General features: G+C 39.6%; 3 protein-coding genes across 8 annotated transcripts in view; 2 read left to right on the forward strand and 1 right to left on the reverse strand.

The window, feature by feature from the left end:
* Positions 1–38: 38 nt before the first annotated feature.
* LOC113747623 (probable serine/threonine-protein kinase clkA) lies at positions 39–21,791 on the reverse strand. 3 transcript variants are annotated; one of them, XM_027287903.1, is made up of 4 exons: positions 21,754–21,791; positions 2,313–2,454; positions 1,675–1,818; positions 39–1,060 (listed from the first exon to the last, which is right to left on the reverse strand). In XM_027287903.1, the coding sequence occupies exon 4, from the start codon at positions 993–995 to the stop codon at positions 57–59; it is 939 nt and encodes a 312-aa protein (XP_027143704.1). In that variant the 5' UTR covers positions 996–1,060; positions 1,675–1,818; positions 2,313–2,454; positions 21,754–21,791; the 3' UTR covers positions 39–56. The 3 variants fall into 3 exon arrangements, with proteins under 3 accessions (XP_027143704.1, XP_027143703.1, XP_027143705.1); XM_027287902.1 differs by lacking the exon at positions 21,754–21,791 and adding an exon at positions 2,975–3,018; XM_027287904.1 differs by lacking the exon at positions 21,754–21,791 and having other exon boundaries at positions 2,313–2,525.
* LOC104936244 (type I phosphatidylinositol 4,5-bisphosphate 4-phosphatase-B) lies at positions 8,359–15,717 on the forward strand. The gene is made up of 7 exons (XM_019265697.2): positions 8,359–8,712; positions 10,299–10,480; positions 10,816–10,922; positions 11,955–12,066; positions 12,234–12,286; positions 12,387–12,477; positions 13,413–15,717. The coding sequence occupies exons 1-7, from the start codon at positions 8,619–8,621 to the stop codon at positions 13,554–13,556; spliced, it is 783 nt and encodes a 260-aa protein (XP_019121242.2). The 5' UTR covers positions 8,359–8,618; the 3' UTR covers positions 13,557–15,717.
* LOC104936243 (uncharacterized) overlaps positions 16,985–21,884 on the forward strand; it is a 37,368-nt gene continuing 32,468 nt past the window's right edge. For 2 of the 4 annotated variants that reach the window (XM_027287896.1, XM_027287897.1), the window contains exon 1: positions 16,999–17,272. In XM_027287896.1, the coding sequence (XP_027143697.1) occupies positions 17,115–17,272 (158 nt within the window). In that variant the 5' untranslated portion in view covers positions 16,999–17,114. Of the gene's footprint in view, positions 17,273–21,884 lie in introns of all 4 variants that reach the window. The other 2 variants (XM_027287899.1, XM_027287898.1) reach the window with 2 other exon arrangements.

Below are 21,884 nucleotides of genomic sequence, written 5' to 3' on the forward strand. Positions count from 1 at the left end.
CTTACTCACTTGAATTTAAGACTTCGGTTACAGATGTTGGGGAAGATGTTGTGTCATCAGGTGTAGTAACTGGTTGTGGAATTGTTGTTGGTGTGGTTGTTGAAGAAACAGATGTAGTTTGTGGTATTGTAGAGGTAGTTGTAGCTAATGTGGTGGTAGTTGGTGCAGCTATTGTTGGGGAGATTGTTGTTGTAGTTAGTGGTGTAGTTGTGGTGTTTGTAGCTTGTGTGGGGGTAATTGGTGCAGCTGTTGTTGGGGGCACTGTTGTAGTTAGGGGTGTAGTTGTGATGGTTGTAGCTAATGTGGTGGTAGTTGGTGCAGCTGTTGTTGGGGAGACTGTTGTTGTAGTTAGTGGTGTAGTTGGTGTGGTGATAGTTGGTGCAGCTGTTGTTGGGGAGACTGTTGTAGTTAGGGGTGTAGTTGTGATGGTTGTAACTGGTGTGGTGGCCGGTGATGTAGCTGTTGTTGTGGAGACTGTTGTAGTTAGTGGTGTAGTTGTAATGGTTGTAGCTAGTGTGGTGGTAGTTGGTGCAGCTGTTGTTGGGGAGACTGCTGTTGTAGTTGTGGTGGTGGTAGTTGGTGTAGCTGTTGTTGGGGACACTGTTGTAGTTAGGGGTGTAGTTGTGATAGTTGTATCTGGTGTGGTGGTAGTTGGTGTAGCTGTTGTTGGGGAGATTGTTGTAGTTTGTAGTGTTGTAGGGGTTGTGGCCTCTGTGGTGGTAATTGAAGTGGAGATTGTTGTTGTAGAAAGTGGTGTAGTCATGGTGGAGGGACTGATGGTTGTAGCTGGTGTTGCTGTCGTAGTTAGTATAGTGCTGGTTGTAGTTGTTGTTGAAGGAATAGTGGTTGTAGCCACTGGTGTTGTTGGTTGAGTAGGTGTAGTTGTTGTTGGGTCTGTAAACCGGAGTCAAAACAAAAGATAAACTACAAGTGAAGTGAACTTTATTAATGCAGAAAATCAGTAAAGGAAGTGAAAACATTAAAAAACAAATCATTGTTCAACTCACCATTTCCAACAGTCACAATGACACATCGTAGCTCTGAGTGATACTTGCTTGAACTGTGGAAATAAATCAATACATTATCACATTTACAAAATGATTATTATTACAATTATTTCATAAATCTCAAGATAGAAAGACAGAATGTACTTTTAGGAAATTTAGGAAACATGTTCTTCTCTCATTGTCCTCCTGGAAATATTACTTTCATGGATGCATTAAAGATTGTAAGGAAATTGCCATAATACTTTGAAAATGGTTGAAACTGTGACAACTGGACTTAGATGAGAAGTGAAATGTCTTCACAGTTCTGACTGACTGGTGACTTTCCCAGGAGACTCAGGTGTCCTAAACGACTGGAACAACAGTCATCACAATGAGGAGCACTAACAAACCAAGTGGAAACAATAGCCTTATTAATGATCCACAAAGGTTATATACCTGGGTTTCCCTACAATCAGTCAGAACTGAAGAAGCCTCTTAGGTGAGAGGTCAATCTACAGCTAAGTTCAGCTGCCCCAGATTCAACCCTTCTCAGACATAACTTGGATGACTGAAAACCTTCACAGGCATTTGCCACAGGAAATCCAGTTTAAATTTTGAATTATATGTGTTTCTACATTTGTTCAATGTACCTTCTTATATGGTTATCTTTATGAGACAAGTGACTTACTTGGAAATTGCCTGAACAACAAAACAGATTGGGTGGCTTTCTCCGTCTTCGTTCACAGACGGTGTCCATCTCAGGATGAATTGTCCTGCTCCCGATGAAGTCTTGTTTGCATTGTGTGGCCCGCTAAACAGCAGCTCAGAAATTCTTTAATAGACAGAAGAACAAAAGGCTAAGACAGGTTAGTTAACACATAAAAAAGGTTCCCCACCCCCAAACAGTAACAAATAAAAAATAAATAATAATATTTCTTCCATCACCTGACATCTGACTCAGATTTCTTTTTAATGTTGTTTCCTTTTAGGCACTGGTTCTACAGCTGCTGATTCTTTTGTTTTGCTGTTGCATAATCAGCCTTTATAACTCTACACTGAAACAACATGATCTAAAATGAACAGGGTCTTATGTACAATGCACTGTAAGACATTTTTCATGTTTTCTTTTGTTTTTGAATGCACTTCTAGTTATGTTTAACATACTGAGTTTTTGGTTCTGTTATACTTGTTGCACTCTTTTAAAACCTGTCTTGTGCATAAATGTTGGAGTCCTTGTGAAGCTGAAAACTTAAAATATGTAGGGCATCAATGACATGTGATATTTCATGATCCCAATATAATTTTTTTTTTTTTTTTTTGACTTACGTGGAATTATTTGCCTCTGCGTTGATGCTGATCTCCAGGGTCTGATTGACAGGGGCGTACAGCTGAGCTCTGTTGGCAGGGGTTGGAGGCAGAAACTTGGGCAGATAGAGTCCTTCAGTGCAGGATGGTACCACAGGGTCCACTAGACAATAAGAAAAGCAACAATTTCAGCTAACTTTTCTATGGTTACTGTTAAGCTATGTCTGTACATCAATCAGTTGCAGGACCACTTTGGTCTAGACTAGAACATCTCTGCAACTGTTGGATTGCCATTATATTACAGATATTCATGATGTCCAAAGAACGAGTCTTTAATAGTCCCTTGACATTTCCTCTTCCACCAGCATGTCAAATATTTCACTTTTTCAGTGAAATAGCTTGACGTGTATTTTACTACTGTATTGTACTGGAACAAACATTGGTACAGACATCCATGGGTCTCAGACAATGACTTGTAACCAATGTGGTATCACCATTGGCTCTCCGTGTGTGTGAAGGAGAAACTATGGGGGCCACAAAACATGAAAAGGCCCAATTCACAGACAGTGTTTACTTGTTCTAGGCTACTACAGAAACATGTCAGACTCAATTTTGGCTACCATGTCCTCCTCTAATAGAAATTTGTGGCTTTAAGTCAAGGCTTCCAAAACAGGAAATTTTACCCCTTAAGACAAACTGGATAGATGTTTTGCTGATAGGGTCGTTGATAGTTTTCACCACTTGTGAACCGTCGGTTTGAATTAGGGTGATTTGCTGTCTGGGGAAGTCCTCCATCACCATCTGGACAGCATATGGACCTTCATTACTGCTATTAGTGGGGCTGAATGACAGAGTACAAGTCTAAAGAAGGACAAAGGAAGGGGGACATGAGGTCAAAATTCTGTTAACTGATTAGATGTAATTATATAAGTAACTTTTAGAAAAGAATACTAACTTTCTCAAGTACAAGATTAATTTAAATAAGAGTTACAAGTGACACTCACTGATGAGAGGCTGAGAACAGATGGTGGTGTGCACTGGTTACATTCTTCTGTTGTGTTTCCATATCTACATTTAACTTCGTCTCCATCAGGGTCAAATGCCAACAGGTTGAAATTTCTCTGACAGTTTGAAGGAACTCTGAAAGAAAGAGGAAGAAAGAGTGGTTTTGGAGAGAGGCTTGAACGGGGTGGAATTTTTCGGTTGGATCATCTCACTGTGTGTAACATGACTCACTTGTTCCTCATTTTCACAAGCAAAATTACCTAGTCTGAGTCTGAACAATCGACTCTCAAAGGTGATGTCATACAAAGATGTAATAATTGAGTTTTAATGTTTAATGATAAACTTGAGGGGAAGGTTTGTTATTAATTAAATATTTTAGATTAAGCTGCTTCAATATGTTGATGAAACCACATGAAAAATCAAAAAAAATACCCTGATACATTCTTTCACATAAAAACTAAAGGATAGGTCATGTCTTTACAAAAAAAAGGTTTTGATATCACTGTCTTGAAGTTAGCTTTTGACTGTCACACCACGGTGAGGTCAAGCTGGGTTTTTGTTCTGTCTCGTCATTTCCTGTTTTATTTTGAAATGTACCTGCCCTCTCGTTTCAGATCACTTGCCCTTCCCTTGTGTATCACCTGTTGCCATGATTCCTGATTGTCTCCACCTGTTCCCATCTGTGTGTGTCTATAAAGGTTCCGTGTCTCGCTTTGTCCTGTCCCAAAGTGTTTTGTCTGTTCGTTCACCCAAGCCAGCGCCACAGTCCTGATCATAGTCCCAATGTATGTTTGTGAGTTTTTCGTTGTAACTTTTCTGGTTTTGCGTTTGGTTCGTAGTGTTTAGTTTAGTTAACTTATTGTCAGCCTCCCTTGGAGAGATTTTCTGTTCTTGGTTTTAGTGTATAGAATTGTCAAGCCTCCACCTTTCAGGAGAGTTTTGCTAGTAGTGATTTAAGTTAAAGTTTTGTAGCCTTTTGATTTTCCTCCTTGAGAGCGATTTGGATTTAGATAATTTTTCAAAACCGATAGTTTTTCTTCCTTAGGAGTGTTTTTTGTTTACTTAGGTTTAGGTTAGGTTTTCATAGCCTTTTGTGTTATATCACTCTGTCTAGAGGTTTTTTGTTGTTCCCTAATAAAACTGCTCACTGACTCCTCTGCTTCTGAATCCTGTTTGAGTTCCGGCCTGACATTGACCTTGTTGCTCAACAAGAAATTACATTATTGGCGTACCATATGAAGTCAGAAAACTAGAACGACCCCAAAGTTTGATTTCCGACTCAGTCAGGAGAACCGCACAAACTTGGTGCTTAAAGGAGTTGAGGTCAAGTCAAAGACAAGACAGATATCACCATACTTGTGGTCTTGACCATTCTTAAAAAATCTAGGGTTCTTTTTGTCTGAAACCGAGACATGACTGAGTAGAAATGGGTCAATTCTAAGATGAGACCGAAACCTTCAGAAAATGGTGGTCCTGAGAGTGGTCTTCAAAACGAGACCGATCTTGGAGACCACAACGCTGCTTTATCGTGATCTTGACATTGGACATCAACTTACATATTACCCATCTAAAAAATACCAAAGAAAATAAAATTATTCCTTCATTTGAATAGTTTCTCAAATAAAGGCGCTTTGCTGATGTGGGTTTGCCTTTTCCAGGTCTTATATATGTGGGAATAATATTACTTCTCACTGAACAACAATTCACACTTTTTTCACAGCTTTTTTGACCACATACAGGTATTGATGTCAAAATGTGACAGATGAAATTATTAAAATCCATAAGGTGTATAATTACTAACAAAAAGATAGAAACAGTGAGTAGGCTTACCTTACGGCTGGTAAGATTGTGGTCTGGGGAGAGCTGTTGACTTGACTGGTGTCTGACCGGTTCCTCAGTTCCAACAGAATCACTGCTTTCGCAGCTACGATGCCATTTTTAATGTTATCAATCCAAGTAAAAGGTAGAGTGAAGCTGTGGTGGAAGTTCATGGGAAAGTCAGTTTTTTTTTTTGTGCTACATAGAATTCAAGTCTACTTAAATATTGTAGGTGTGTACAGCTAATTTGCAAGATACTGAATGTTGATAAATCATTGTTTTGCATGAAACTACCAGAGCTAACACCATGATTTTAATCAGTTCATGACCTGTGGTTGCAAGTTTTCTTTCCAGGGCTTTAGAATATTTAAAAATTTAAAAATGTCATTATTGGCCCTTAGTTAAATGTATATGTAAATGTTTTGAATTGTCATGGTGCACTCACTTCAGCTGAACGTTGCTGCGAAACCAACGTGATGGGATGATGGACACCATCTGACACCACTCATCGCTACTCTCCCTATCTATCTTGTGCAGTGATGGAGCCTCACAACCTAATTGGCATTCCGACGTGTCGTTACTTGTGCATGGTCGGAAGTTCAGTTTTAGATGAAGAACTGCCTGTAGTTTTAATACAAAACACTAGTTTAGTGGGATGATGATTTGGGAATAGAGACTATTTTGAAGACATGTACAGTATTTGCATTTGCAAGCCCTTAATACATCCCAGAAATCTGAGTTTAATTAGAACAAATATGTACATACGCTGACAGATCCATCTGCGTTAGTGTCTTTTGGGTAGTAGGTTATCACTGTTCCATAAAAATGAGACGCCTGGGTGCTGCAGACCAACAGCACTAACAGCAACAGCAGCAGAGAGAGCGACATAGTGAAAGTGTTTGTTTCTCCACACAAAGACAGTGAATTAGTACCAACACTGACACATGTACTCCCGTCTTCCACATAGAATATTGTTTGGGTTGATTAAAAAGAAAATCGCTGGGCATGAGGAAATGTCACCTGTTGATGAAACAAGATTATGATCAGAACTGACAAATGGCTGAGTGCAAGGAAGGAGCAGCTGACTTAAGCAATCCACCACCACTCAAAGAAAATGTTCAAATCCATGTTGAAATTGTACACAGCATATCTTTAGTGTGGGAATGATGTGCTATCTGATGAGATTTCTCTGTAAGTTGTATCTCAACAATGAACAATGAACCACTAGATGTCTGAATAGACATGTGGTATGAACCCTTAACAATCATATTCACTGAAAATCTGATAAATAAGCCATCACGTTTTTAGAGGGTGTCCAAATATAATATATAGAATAGAATATGTCTGCTCCAAGGTGATGCCTTTAAAAACCTGATAAAATCAAGTGATCCGTGAATTATTACTTACAGGAAACATTGAAATCTGGTAACTTTTCAGTGTGTTTTATTGGTGTAACGCTGGTTATTCTTAATGTTAATTATGAACTTGACTTTTACTGAAGGGTTTATATTCTTGTTCGGTTGTGTTTCCGTGTCTACATTTAACTTTGTCTCCATCAGTGTCAAATGCCAACAGGTTGCACTCTGAAAGTCTAGTTTTTGTTTGGGAGTGGTTTTGGAGGAAAGCCTGAAGGGAGGGGGGAATTTTTGGGGAAAGTTTAGCCGTCACACAGGTAGCTAGATTCCTCATTGTTTTCACCACGAAACTTCATACTGATGACTTTTGACCTAGTCCGATTGGGAGTTGAGATACAGTGTGATACATTACATCATATCACTCCATTAATTTTAACAATCACTTATATGACAGGTAAGGTGTACTGTAAAACATAGTTTGTGTTTCAAATGACATAAGAAAATACAAATTATTATTATTAATTCAAGTCCATAGAGACTTGGCTTGGGAACCGGAGGGTGGCTGGTTAAGCTCCAGTATGGAACAAAGTATAGTGGTGGACTGGTAGCTGGAAGTGCCAGTTTACCTCCTGGGCACTGCCAAGGCAGACTTGAGCAAGGCACCAAACCCTAGGACGCTGCTCTGGGTGGCTGCCCATCACTCCACCATCCCTCTCCACATTTGCATGTGAACCATGTGTAGATAAACATGTGTATGTATTTCAAAAAATGAGTGAAAAAAGGATTTCCCCTCAAGGGATTAAAAAAAAGCATCTCTTCTTCTGTTTGGTTTATATCATATCATATGATATGAAATATATGTTCCAGATGGTAGAAAAGTTACACAATGTTGCTACCCTAGAACACTCACGTTAAAATTACAAAACACCATCACTAACGTTGGGTATATTTTACCCGATATAATATGCCGGATAAAATACAGTTTTCATCAATTTATTTAAAAGTACAACACTGTATGCCAAATTGTAGTACTCTTCTTTAATTTCCCAATATACAGTATCACATAAAAATAAAAAACAAAGGTACCATGGGGGACCCTTTAAAAAAGGCAGGTAAAAAATCAGGTAATCCTTTTGCCAAACAAAAAAAAAAAAAAAATGGAACTGGGAACTTGTTCTTTGGTCCACCCATTCCTGGGACATGTGAGCCTTGCCTGGTGAAAATCACCTGAGTACATGCCTCTTGAATAAACCATAGACGGGAGGAGGGAAACAAACATACCATTAATGACATCAGTGAGCAGCCTGAAGCTATCCAAGGATCCATGCAAGTCAGACAGCAGCAACACAGTGAAAAAACAATAGTGTGCCCTCTGGGCATCCACACTAATCACATGACAAGAATTGTGTGGGTGTAAATCACCCGACGTTAGTGTTCTAGGGTTAAGTACATTTTCACTCTGTGGTATTATTAGAATAGAATAGAATAGAATAGATCTTTACTCTGTGGTATTATTAGAATAGAATAGAATAGAATAGATCTTTATCGTCATTGTCACAGGTACAACGAGATTGAAAGTGCTTCTAGTCAGTGCAATAAAATCCTAGCATTAAAGTGACTAGTGAGTGTTAAAATAACTAGAATAAATAAGAATAAAAATACCTGAGACATTAAAATGTACTAAAATAAATAAAATTAAACATATGCTAAAATCAAAATAAATACTAAATATGCTAAAGGGAGCATACACCCATACATTATTTCTACTTAGGTAAAAAAGTAAAGGACGCTTTGCGTTATTAGTATTCGGACGCGGCCCCAACTGTCAAAACTGACGTCGCCTTTTTAAACCCGCCCACCCTCCCCAAAGAAAGCTCGTTGATTGGTCGAGCGCGCTGTCCATCACAGCCGTGACTCAGATCACACGTGTCATGTGACGGATGTTTTTGTTATTTTCGCTTCCGCCTTTGGGTCGTTTCATCTCGCCGTGTCATGTGGATGTCAAAAGCCGCCAAACGGAGCGTGCTGACCGGCTCTGTGTAGGTGTGTGTGACCGCCGCGTCGACTCTTCGAGAACTCTCCGCCGCCGCGACGACGACGACGACGACGACTCTTCGGAGAACCCGCTTTCGAGGCCCGAGAAAGCTCGATGGCGGACGGGGAACGGTCGCCGCTGCTGCTGTCCGAGCAGCACGACGGCACAAACGGCTACTCTCCGCACGGATATGTGTCCAAACCACAGAGTATGTCACCTGGCTCCACACTGACACGTTTAAACGTTTTATAACGGCTGAAAGATTTAGGCGGGAACTTGTAAACAAAGCGTCAGTTAGAATGCACGTACACAATAGAAGTTTAAACCACTAAAACTCGCTGTACACACCTTTTTATACGTGTTATTAATAGAGCTTATCAACATTTAAGGCTGCCTTGATGTGGTATTAGTGTTCTCAAATGTACACACACGTTATTTAATGGAGGTTTTGGTGATTTAAAATGTTTGTTTTGGTTGTTTGGGCATCGTGACGTCAAGGTCAAAGTTCAAACAAGGCTTTTATCTGTTATTCAACTCAAGCCTGAGATGATTTTTGTGTCATTCATCAGGTAAAAAAACAAAAAAACACCAACATTTAGCCGCTACACCTCCTCAAATGTGAAGATTTGCTGCTTTTCTTTAAAATAAAATACATTTAGATCTTTTTAGATGTTGTAAAAAAGAGAGAAAACTTGTGACTACCACTTCCTGATGTTTTAATAGACTTAAAAAGGTTGCCAAAAGATGATGAGTCACTCTGTATTTGATCTTCCTGCTTGCATGATCTGTTTTATTTATCTTCCTTTGTTACCCGTGATAAAGTCTGGCCTTTTTGGGGTGTGTCCCTCGCTGATAACGCCACTTTGCAATTGATAGAACTGTTTCACGGTATCTGCCGACTGACCCACGCCTCACTGTGAGCAGATAGTCTGATAGTTAGTGGTTGATGGAGGAAATGAAGACATGACGGAGGTGAATCAGCATTACTGTTGTTTTGATAGGCACAGTACAGTGGAAAAAAAACAACTGATGTGCAAAGCTTTGAGATGAGTTCATACACGCTTAGGACAACCCAGGGTTCGAGTCCGACCTGTGGCTCTTTCCCATGTGTCGTTCCCCATCTCTCTCTCCCCACGTCAGTCTTCAAAATAATCGAAAATAAAGCTTGAAAAGGCCAAAAAAATATCTTAAAAAAACAAAACATTAATCATAGAAAGACCAATGTTGGTGACTTTTTCACTCGATTTAGTCAAATATTAGACTTAATTTTTAAAACGCGACCGGTTCCCAAGGCCAAAAGTATATTTAAACAGTATATTAAAATGTATTCAAAATATGTGTATCTAAATCACCATTACTGCATACCAATCAGAAACCAGTTTGCAGTGTCGAACGGCATTAAAAAAAACCCACCCCCGTGCAAACTGCCGGTTGTAAAAGAAACTATGTAGTCTACTCACTCGCGGTAGAAGCGCATTAACCAATGAAAAATCACCAACTCTGAGCAAGTTAAGCAAAGTCTAGTGGTCGAAACGATATAAAGCCGTGTGAAGAACACACCAAAAAAACTTTGTGCCAAGCCTGTTGCGATCCAGTGGTTAAAAATCAACAAGCAGTGACTAAAAGAATAATGCAACCAGATCTTAGCCAAACACCTAGGATTGTTTCACTAGAGTGAGTCATTGATTTGATACACCTGTGTTACTTAAAAGTTTATTCATCTGTATGTAAATCGGGCTTCATATTAACAGTTATCTGTAACCAAACACTCTCCTCCTCCGTCCCTCTCTCCAGGTTTTGCCCCGTTCCCCAGCTCGCTGGTCCCAGGCGACCCTCCACCCCCGTACTCGCCGCAGGGCAGCCCGGACAGCAGCAGCGCTCCGGTCATCAGCTGCCGGGTCTGTCAGAGTGCCATATCCGTGGAGGGCAAAATGCATCAGCACGTGGTGAAATGCGGCATCTGCAACGAAGCTACGGTGAGTCATGCAGAAATGGATTAGGCTGAAGACGAGTCGTTTTACAGGAAACCGGACTGGTGCATTTGACCTCTGACCCTTTAAAAACTACTCTGGCTCACTTACATGTACATGAGTGTCGTGTTTCACCAAGCAGACATTGACAGTGTCTCAAATTTCCTGTCTCAGGAAGTCTTTCTGCCATCTCATCTGAGAATTTCTGCTGATGAAAACAAAACTGGACAGTCGGGAACTATTTCAGAACCCCAAAATGAGGAAAACCTGAAAACTGAAAAAACCTGTTGTTTAGTTTCCTCATTCTTCTTTCCTTTGTGTCTCTATCCCTCTCTCTGTAGCCCATAAAGAACGCTCCGGTTGGAAAGAAGTACGTCCGCTGTCCATGTAACTGTCTGCTGATCTGCAAAGTCACGTCGCAGAGGATCGCCTGTCCAAGACCATATTGGTGAGACCAGAGAAAGTGTGGGATGTGATCCATCTGTGCACAAGAAGCCGTGCAGCATAGATGAGATAGCATGAAGGGGGTACTTTAGAAATCATACAGGTGCCCTGAGGATTTTTTTTTCCTTATTCTTTGAGCTGAACCAGAAAATAAAACATCTTATCAGCCTCCATCTCTCTTAAAGCAACAATGAAGGAGAGCTTCCTTGTTTAAACCGGTCGAATCACAATCTTGTGTCAATTGTGGATGCTAGTTTGGAAGTGACAAATTGAATCGTGTGACAGATCTGAAAGAGTCAGCTGGATTTGACTTGTTTACTTATATAAGTCATCACAGATCACCTGAGTTGCTGTTGTCATTGTAAAATATATCATTAAAAGTCAAAATTCAAATATGCTTGCAGCTGGTGCTGTCAGTGTCTTACCAGAATCATACAGGGAAATGTTATCTTGATCTGTTTTTTTCAATTCAGTCAAATATAATAGAAAAATAGAAATCTATAGGGCTTTTTTTCAATACTTTACATTGAGAATTATACTATTTTCTTTGTTTTGATGCATTTAATAATTATTTTGGCCTCTTCAGGTCAACAGAAACAAGCTATAAACACAACATTGATCACGTTATAAAGATACAGTGCAATATTAGTATTCATTCAAAGTCTTGTCTCTGTCCATGTGGCAAATCTAATTCAATATTTGCTCTCTTTTAGCTCTAGTTTTTTGGTCTCCACCAGCTCCTGAGAACAATATCTACCTCTTTAGTTGATAAATCGTAGTTTCTAACTTTGTATGTCTGTCGCTTGGTGCTAGGTATGAAGTTTATTAGAGCTGAGAGAGTGAACCAAAGTAAAAAAAAAAATCAAAACAATGAGCTGAAAGACACTAAAACGCTCAAAGGAGCTCAAAAGCTGAGTTGTGTAACGCTTCTTTGTGGGTTTGTTATTGTTAGTGACACCTTTCTTATGTGAAATTTAAGTGTAAGCAGCACCAGATTTTAGTTTGATAACTTATAAATGTTTTTTTTTTCTGCCAGTAAACGCATCATCAACCTGGGTCCGGTCCACATCGGCAGGGACAGCCCTGAACCACAACATCAGCCTGTTGGCATCCGGATCATCTGTGGACACTGCTCCAATACATTCCTGGTAGGACACACTGATGACAGCAGTATAACTGACAGTGCAAATTTCACTTCCATATTATTTTAGTTTGAATCTCTTAGTCAGTTCTTACAGTGTTATTTGCTGATGTGTGTGTGCTGTGATTCATAAGATTCATATTCACACTTCCTCTCTCTCTCTCTGTCTTCCAGTGGACAGAGTTTTCAGACCGAACCTTGGCCCGATGTCCACACTGCCGAAAAGTGTAAGTACCTCCAAGATATGTAAACCTTTTCCTGCTTGTTTCTTGAGAAAACAGTCCCACAAACTACAACTATTAAATATGTTCTGTCTTTTATATCCAGCTCTTCTATTGGTCGGCGGTACCCCAGGAGGAGAAGCCTACTGTGCTTCCTGCTGTTCGTTGTCCTCGCCGCCTCTGCTGCAGGACTTGTGGTGAGTGGCAACAGGCAAATATCAAGCAAGGTCAACAACACAAGACATAGCAGCCAGCTAATATTACTGACTAGTCCAACAGCAGTCAGCCCAGCTCAGCGTCTGTCTTTCAGCCTTTTATTTCACCAAGCTCTCACCAACCACTAAAAGTCAGTCCCACATTTACTCTTGCCCGCTTTCCCAGCTCCTTTTCTGGCATGACACCAGCTCCGCTCAGCCCAGCATTCGCCCATGTCCCGACTCTGAAAACCTCTTCTTGTGGTCCAAAACCCCTGATATGATGATATTATTGGTGATATTATTTTATTATTTATTATTTTATGGTAGAACTTTTCCACCTGTTTACACCCTATCAGGAAAAGAAAGCACAGCCGTGTGTCAAAACAACCTCGCTTACTGTGTAAGCATCTTCTACGCAAGCTCCCACACAATGGCAAAGTTTAGACGAGCTGATATGCATCAGTTTATGTTCACCTCCATCAGTGCGCATCAACGCCAAACAAGCAGCAGTTTTATCACGCTCACTACCCTCTTGACTTCTGTAGCCTCTCCTTTGTGCTCATGGCTCATGAGCTGCCGTCTACCAGCATCAAATGACTGTCAGAGATATGGTCATCGTTGTTAAGGTAAAATATGAATCTACAAGATAATCTGTCATAAACACGCAAAACTTCATAGATAAGTCCGGTGAAGTCTAACAGACTCTATCCTTACACCCTGAGTTCGGAAATAAACGATGTGTTACCCACATCTGAGGTTCACCTGAACATTCAAGGAGTGATTGTTTCATTTGATTCTTTTTTTAATATTTTACAAGACTAAAACAGCAAAATTCAGGTAGAAGTCATAATATAAGAATAGTTATTATCATCCTCTCTTCAGGTTGGATATTACTACTTTAAAATAACATCTTCCATCTGTGTCTCTGCCTTCAGGCTGGTACGTGGAAACCCGCCCAGAACTCCAAAGGGATCTACGTTTCGTGGGTGCTGCTGATCCTGCTCGTTCTGTTCGCCATGGCAAGAGCCATCTACTGGAGGTGTCTGAAAATCAGCGACCCCATATCCAACGTCACATAGAGAGAGAGAGAGAGAGTAAGTGAGGAAAGAAAGCAAGGTGAGAGGGTTAGCGGAGGAAGCAAAGACGCTGAAGAATCTCCAAATTCACAGAGAAGAAAGGATGAAATTAACAAACGCTGAAAGGATAGAGATGAACAGATGTATTTGAGATATTAAAAATAAAACTTTGCTTTCAAGTCAAATGGGATTAACCATAAATACGAGCTGCCAATTTAATTCAGTCAAAAAGTTTCCTTTGTCGTTTTCACCATCTCAAACTGGGGATGGTTGGAGGATGGATGGAGACAAATATGGATTAGCTGGACTAAAAAAAAAGCAAAAAAAAAAGCTGGTTTTGACCTGATATTTTTCTTCTATGTTGGATTAATGTGTTGTTTCAAAGCCCGATGGTGCTACTTCATGAACAAACATCACAACAACGTCATTTTTGAGCCCCAGAATTATAAAGAATCCTGTAGAGAACTGAAATTATAGATTCAAGATCAGTTGAAGGATGAATACGGCAGAGGAGGTGTTTTAGTCTGCGTTTAAGTTATATAATCCAAATACCAAATAAGAAAAAAAACAACAATTAATCCTAATCAAACTGAGCAGGTTGGAAAGAAGAAACAAGACTAGACGACTTTTACTGAAAACCAAAGTAACAATTGAAATTCTACATTTCTGCTGTCACAATGATAAAAACTAAGATCTGATACCACTCTCATATCTGTATGGTAAATATGCAGCAGTTGTCTTAGCTTAGCGTATTTTCCAATTCACTTGAACAGTCCATTTCACATTTGAGCTTATTTATTTTGTCGAACTCGTCAATCAAATCAGTATTTAAATTTGAATTGAACAGTTTCTCTGGAGCTTCTCATAACCATATCTCAATAACCATATAATTTAAATGCAAGGAACCACATGCTTTTGTTTTAGGGACATTATTCATTGAATTACATGCTCAGATTATTCCGATTAAACGCTTAATTTAACTGCTGTAAATGTTCAGTTCTCGCAAGAAGGCTTTCCATTCCCTCTGAGGAGAGTTTATGTGCTTATTTGACAAGATGTTATTTAAAACGTGCTCGATAACGTGCAGAATATGGTGAGGGAAATGTAGTTTAAGGCAATAAAGGATGTACATGGTGAAGTTAAATCAATAGGCGGGCATTAGCAGCATTATTTTCTTTACTTTTTTTTTTTTTTTTTTCAAAGTTGGTCGAGTAGCATGTCAGCGTTCAGATCACACAAGGATTTAAAGGCATTTCATTTTATTTACTTTTGAAAATGAAGCTCTGGCCAGCGTTCAGACAGAATCCGGTGCTATAGTGAAAACACAGTGGGGCTGGTGCATTTTGGCTAAAGCCAAGTTGGATGAAAACGCACCCCAACGTCACTCTATGGCCACCAATCGAACCGGTCAAACCTCCACAGTCAGTCTGAAATGTCTCTGAGACTGAGACTATCCAGGTAGTGAGTCCGACTCACAATTTAAGCAGCAAAATAGAGACATGAAGAAGTCTAATTTGCATCTGATAGTTTGAGCGAAAGAACGGTGGTTGAGCAACATGGACAGTTAATGTGAGTGAGAGAGCGCCAGCATCGAAAAATAAATAAACACCCCCGTCCAGCAGCCCCGCACACCACCTGACAACCCTGTGGTGATTCACCGCAGCGCCTGAATCTGTCTGAATGTGCCGTAAATAATAACTTGTCCATTGATCTTCTAAACCGAACTGGAAATAAGCAAAAATATCACAACCTAACGTGTTCTCAGAACTCTCTTCACATTCTGCTAAATGCTTTTTAACTAAAACCCAAAAGGGCAGTTTTACCTGTCGCACGGCGAAAGATTTATTTATTTGTCTCGTCACTTTTTAATTCACATCCGTCTCATTTGAATCAAACTGAATTGGGCTGACGCGTTAGAAAAAAGCTGTCGGCGTCTCGTGTACATATATATTCAGTGGATGTTGATTATTTTGGACTGTACAGAATTATCAGAGCTGTTGCTTCCCTCTTGTGGCTTGATTAATGTAAGTACCTGCTGACTGTGAAACATGTTGCACTACATTGTACTGATGTACTACTACTGTATGTTTATGTCAATATTATTCAGGTGGATGGACTTTTTTGTTTTGTATAATGTGAAACAAAGTAATACTTTTAACAAGTTCCACTGACTCAGATGTGTCTTCTTCTTTCACAATCTATAAATCTAAGAAACAAAGATCACCAATACTAGAAAATAATTGTTCTTCATGGTAAACTTTGTGAATAATTAATGACCTCCTGTCGGTCCCATTTGTGACCCCTGACAGCTAAAACACTCATGTATGAATTGGTCAAAAGTAAAGCAAAACCTTTTTAAAATTTAAAATTACAATCCAGTGATCCCATTTTTAAAGAATATTTCGGGAATATTAAGAAGATTCCTCGAAGTTCCACCAGAGGGAGATCATGTACCATCAGTGGTACACGTGCCTTACTTTGAGAACCAGTGCAATAGACTTTTCCATAGTCTTCCTTGTATTTCCCATTTGGAACCATGATTACAGAGTTTTTGTACCATTCATTTCACCTCACACTTTACGCATTTTAGCTTGTCACGGATGCGTGCTACCATCATGAACGTGACGTGACTATGAAGCAGGATTATATTTAAACTAAATATTACAGGATCTAATAGTTTTACATATTTTCATTCTAATTCTTAATTAAAAAACAATAATAATTTAAAAATTTGCAGACCACCAGTGGTACTTGTACCACAGTTGGAGAACCAGAATGCTGGAGTTGAGTTTGAACATGGGTCCCATCAAATTTCCACCAACAGCTTCCATGTTCAGATCTTTAGAGCTTGCTAGTGGTATTTTGTGACCCTCCTTTTATTTGTAGACGACTCTCCCCTCTTTCTTTCTCTCTCTCTTTTTTGCCCTTAAGACTCTCCTTCTCGCTCGCCTCTCTCTCTCTTCCTCGTCCACCCCTCTCCAGCTGCTGGCTCAGAGGGACGGGCGAAGTGCCGTGCAGTGTTTGTCTCTGATTCGTCTTTCAGTCTCTGGCAGCTCAAATCCCGCTGAGCCACTAATGATTTAAGCCCTCAGAAATCCGAAACGCTCGATATCCGGAACCCGTTTTTTTTTCTGGGACGCCTGAAATACCCGAATACGGGAATATCAGAGGTTTTTTGGGGAACTGGGAATATTTGCAGACTTAGTTTATTTCGTTTTAACTTTTTATCCAGTGTTAAAACTGGATGATGCAATGACGCTGTGAAAGAGGATCCATTCCTTTGGTTTTCCAGAACTGCAGGTGGATTTATTACCTCAGGATTACGTACATGAAACTTATGTTTATTTTTTTTAAAGAAAATTATCCTTTTTTTTTATTTAAACATGGAAATAAATCAAACAAAATAGGATTACACTTCACTTTTTGCTTCTTAATTTTGGGGATTTATCTTTTTGGACCTAAAAATCAGACACTTGTATGTACGTGTGCGATTAAAGTCATTAAGAAAGTGTGTACGGCGTATATGTCTGTGTGAATGTATTTGTATGTCTACTTTTGGCCATGCTGGAGGAAAAAAAGCCCCGGGGTTCTCTGCAACAGGGCTCAGCGGATGCGGGTCAACCAAAAACGCCGAAGATCAACACCGGCGCCCGTAACTCTGCTACGGGTAAAACCGAACCCATCTCAAAGAGTAACAACAACATCAAGCCTGCACACCGGTGAGGACAAAAATCTTTGTGTTTTTGTCTGTGTGCAAGAGTGATACAACAGTGCATGCAACTCACTTTATTTATTCACACTTCAGTGCAGCGGGACGCCTATGAAAAACCAAGCCAGTCATTTGTGGTGATCAAAATTCAAATTGAAAAAAACAAAACAAATTTGTTTGTTTAACTTGTTTAATTTAGCGACATGATTTCACTTAGGAAGAGAAAAGCTGATTTGATGTGACATCTGGTTGTGGGATCTGTGTGGTTGTGTTTTTTTAAAATGTTAATTTAATCATGGGGGAGGTTTCCCTGAGAGCACTGCTCTCTTTTTCAGGAATGCCCTGATCACGTTCACACAGTTCCACATTTACACCTGGAAGCTAAACTGTAACTACATGGTACAAATATTGTAAAATGTGAAGTTCAAGTATAATTTTGTGCAGGATGAAAACACCTGTCAGCTGTGTAAAACTGATGCACGCTTATTATTTTGTCTTTTTTTCCACAGTCTGTCTTAAGGGATGTAGTGAGAACATTGTTGTATGGCCATGTGTGCATACGGAGCAATTAGCAAGTGTGAAATAGTCCTCTGGTATTAACCTTTTCTAGCCCTGCTGACCCTATAGCTAAAACAAGAAGACAACTGTATGTATGAGTTGTTATGTATGTATGAGTGGGTGCCTCATCTGTCTAAATCCAAGGCTTTAAGAGTTTTCTTCAGCTACGCCTGTCATACATACCGTCCGGGCACAAAGAACCGCCAAACACATGTTGCTCAATTTCAGCTGATGGCAACACGTGATGAAACCGTGCACGCAAAGAGCTGCGTCATTAAAAACCTTCAAGCTGCATCTTCTGTTTTAATTCATTTCAGTTTGCTTGACCTGGTTTAGGTCAGCATTTTTCTTTGCCAAGAGATTCATTCAACCATCTATTCAGTCCATTCATTCATTCATTCATTCATTCAATACATTTAGTAGCGATTAAAGTTGGAAAGCCACACCACTTTCACAGAGGCCAAAACCCATCCACCATGTAAGAAGGAGTACTACCACGGGTCCTTCATTCCAACAGCTGTCAGACTCTTTAACACCTTCATGACTTTCTTCTATATATTTTATTTATGCGTCATTTCTTATCCACCTTGTGTATACAAGCTGCTGTGATGAGCGAATCTTATCGAATCTTATGGCACAGGTGCGTAATGCATTCTGTCGTGGCTGCTGGAGCTAACAGCGGCCGTTCTAGTCAATGCTTCAAACCCCACCAGGAGCACCTTGGTCCATTTCTGAAGGGTCTCAGAAGTGTGTCTCTGGTCGGCTTGGCTGTGAATACGCAGTTCTTGTTCTTTTTTGACGGATGCCGCGAGCAGCCATCGTCATTCTGAACAGAGTAGCTGGAGCTGGCCGGAAGTCAGACGAAGAAAAGGCATAGAGAATCCAGTCGATTTTCAGAATATAACACCCTTGCCAAAAGTGAAACTATTTAACTACATAGCACATTTGTATCATTTAGAAGCACATAAACCAAGAAAAAATGACCAAGTTAACAAACTCTGGCAGGCCAAACGCTTCTAAAACACTACTGGTGGGGTTTGAAATCATGTTTGTGGGGTTTTGGCTTTAGATCTAAGGTTGTGCAGGGATTCAGCTTGCCAAAGATTACGATGTCTTCTAAAAAAGCACTAGCATTTTGTCTGACATTACTTTTTGGACTTATTTCCTTGGTAGTAAAAAGTCTTGAATGGTAGAACTGAAACCGTAATTCCAAAAGAGCTTTTAATAGTTTTCATTGGACAGGGAAGACACTGAGGAGGTATTTATTACCGTGTCTGTTACCCTTGAAGCCATTATGGACTTCAAGGCATGGGATGGGTTTGATGGGATGACCAGAAGACTTCACACTTTGCGAGTGTACTAAAGTGGAAGGAAGGCGGGAAAGTGATATCAAGAAAGGGACCGGGACAAAATTTAAGCAATAAACAAGTGAGATGGAAGAAAGATAGAAGAAAAGAGCAACGGTGTGTGTGTGTGTGTGTTAGAGAGATGTTTTTTTATCCAAGGTGTGAAATAGCTTTGGTCTGAAGCAAGGCTTTGCTCTGAGCTCTCTGTTGCTGTGGATTTAGACGGCTGGATTTAGGAGTGTTTATGCGTGTGCGTGAGAGAGAGTAAATTTGATTTACCTTCATGTCTCTATTTTCAGGTTCTATCACAGCGCTGTCAGCTGACACACATTTTATTTAAAGCCTGATTTACAGCCACACATACATGCAGAGTTTTGGGGTGTTTCTGTTCCTCGTTATTACTTCTTAATGATTTATATTCATGTGACAGCTTGTTGTCTATATTTGAGCTTTTCATTTGGCTCCTGGGCCATGATCTCTCTGTCTATCACACACACATTGGTGGCAAAGGTTGAAGTTACGATGACTTGTCATTTTGAGACTGTCAGCAAATTTAAACCTCTTCGTACGTCCGATGTTAGAGAATAACAAAAGAAGCCATTCATTTGCTGTCGGTAGATAACACAAAGCCAACAGCAGTCTTCTGTGTACAAGAGCTCTGTCACCTTTTCTAGTTAGAAAATCCTCAAGTCAAACTCAAGTCTTCATAAGCAAATTACAAGTCTTTCACACCCACACTCTGTCCATTACATGTACAAATATTTGTATATTTTCCTTCCTTCCTTGCATATTTACATGGCGACCATAATTCTCAGATGTGCTCATGGGTGAGGATTTAAATGTACGAGTGGGTTCAAGGTTGCAAGTTGTAGAAAGTTGTAGGGAATCTTACAAATTGTATGATTTCACTGCTTCTTTGATCACAGAAACAGAAAAGTCAATGGACAGTGAAAATCTGGAGGGATTGGGCCATATTAACATATTATAACGCTAGCAAACACAGTACCATGCACATATTGGACACAATTATTTAGATAGTTTAGATAGTAAAACACAGCGGATGTGATCAATCTTGCAATCTAACGTTAACTGTACTGCTGTCATTTTAACGTTTGTCTTCAAGCAAGAATTAATTTACTTTCCTAACGTATCATCTAACTTTATCAAATAGTAACTGTAGCTAATGGGTTATCAAATATGTTGTTTCTATCTATCTACAATAGTTACACATCTAGCAGAGACAGTGTAAAACTGTAAATATATTGTAAGACCAAAACAATGTGCTTAAAGGCGCTAAAATGCCCTGTAGCTTTGAGAGGAACTGCACAGTTGTGAGATGATTTTCAAGTGACCATTTTACACATTACACATCATAATTTGATCCATGTTCTTAAAGAAAAATATTTTAATAATGCTGTCTTGATTACTAGTAGATGATGCCAGTGTTAGGGAAGATTTATAGACAGAACCGAGGTTGAGATTCTTCTGTTCCAGTTTAGGAAAGTTGAGCTTAGCTGCAACCTGAACTTGAATCAAAGTGTGGAAACTAAAAGCTGCTTCAGTTGAAAAACACATGGACCTTGACCTTGTACCTCAACCCTCTGCAACAACGTCTCAGTCATGCACACATTTAGCCTACACACTCACCATATGACCAAACACCTCGTAAATTTTTGAGAGGGTTTTTGTTTTTGGAATGCGACTGGTGTGATTTTCAGTGTGTGTGTGTGTGTTAGAAAGAGAGAACAGGTGGATTTAAAAGTGCAGCTGCTGCTTTTCCTCAAATTTCTCTTCCCCTTTCTGATATTTTCTCCTATTGATTATCATTTCTTCAGTAGTATTTCTTTTTACCTTACAAACACTCTTTAAGTCACCGTGCCCCCTTCCACCTGTCGAGTTCCACGCATTCTTTCGTCCTGTCTCTGGTTTTACTGGTTCGACTGCTTCAAGTTTAGCTTTACAGCTGATCCAGAGATATGTTCTTGTCACGTGCATCATCAACCCAACATTTAATAACATAATTGGGTAAGATAACGTAGGGTTTTAAAGAAGCCTTGTGTAGGATTTAGTGGCATCTGATAGTTGCAGATTGGTTTTACTGGTTCGACTGCTTCAAGTTTAGCTTCACAGCTGATCCAGAGATATGTTCTTGTCACGTGCATCATCAACCCAACATTTAATAACATAATTGGGTAAGATAACGTAGGGTTTTAAAGAAGCATTGTGTAGGATTTAGTGGCATCTGATAGTTGCAGATTGCAAAACCTTTTATGTACATAAGTTGTTAATATTGAAATAAATCATTGTTCAAGTTTCCTTGCCTTATTCCATCGTGATAACATCAGGTTGTCACAAGAAGATTGAATTAAGCTTACGGACTGGAAACTTGGAGTTAAATGGTAAAATGGCCACTACACCCCTTGTTTTACCCTCCACTTCCTTTTTACCACCAAATGGTTTTATTAGTTTAAACACAATGACATAAAGAGAACAAATACATCTTCATGAAGACATCCAAGAAGCTCCTTCAGTTCTTAACTGAGCTTCTTGGTAGGCTATATACTGTTTGGTCTTGTCTTGACAGTACCTTGGTCTTGGTCTTCACTTGGCCTTGTTGTGGAAATTTTCCTCTGCTGCTGGTGAAGAATGAAATTGAGACTTCTGCCGGCCGACAAGGTTTTTATTTTCTTTGCAAAGAAAAGGTCAGTCAACACGCGA

The sequence above is a fragment of the Larimichthys crocea genome, chromosome XIV, assembly GCF_000972845.2.
Source record: "Larimichthys crocea isolate SSNF chromosome XIV, L_crocea_2.0, whole genome shotgun sequence".
NCBI lineage: Eukaryota > Metazoa > Chordata > Actinopteri > Sciaenidae > Larimichthys > Larimichthys crocea.

Bases quoted from the DNA above. Each gene is read 5' to 3' on its own strand.
- LOC113747623 (XM_027287903.1), bottom strand. From the start codon at position 995: ATGATTTGTTTTTTAATGTTTTCACTTCCTTTACTGATTTTCTGCATT.
- LOC104936244 (XM_019265697.2), top strand. From the start codon at position 8,619: ATGGCGGACGGGGAACGGTCGCCGCTGCTGCTGTCCGAGCAGCACGAC. The intron at 10,923-11,954 runs GTGAGACCAGAG...TTTTTCTGCCAG, and splicing joins GCCTGTCCAAGACCATATTG to TAAACGCATCATCAACCTGG. The intron at 12,067-12,233 runs GTAGGACACACT...TCTGTCTTCCAG, and splicing joins ACTGCTCCAATACATTCCTG to TGGACAGAGTTTTCAGACCG.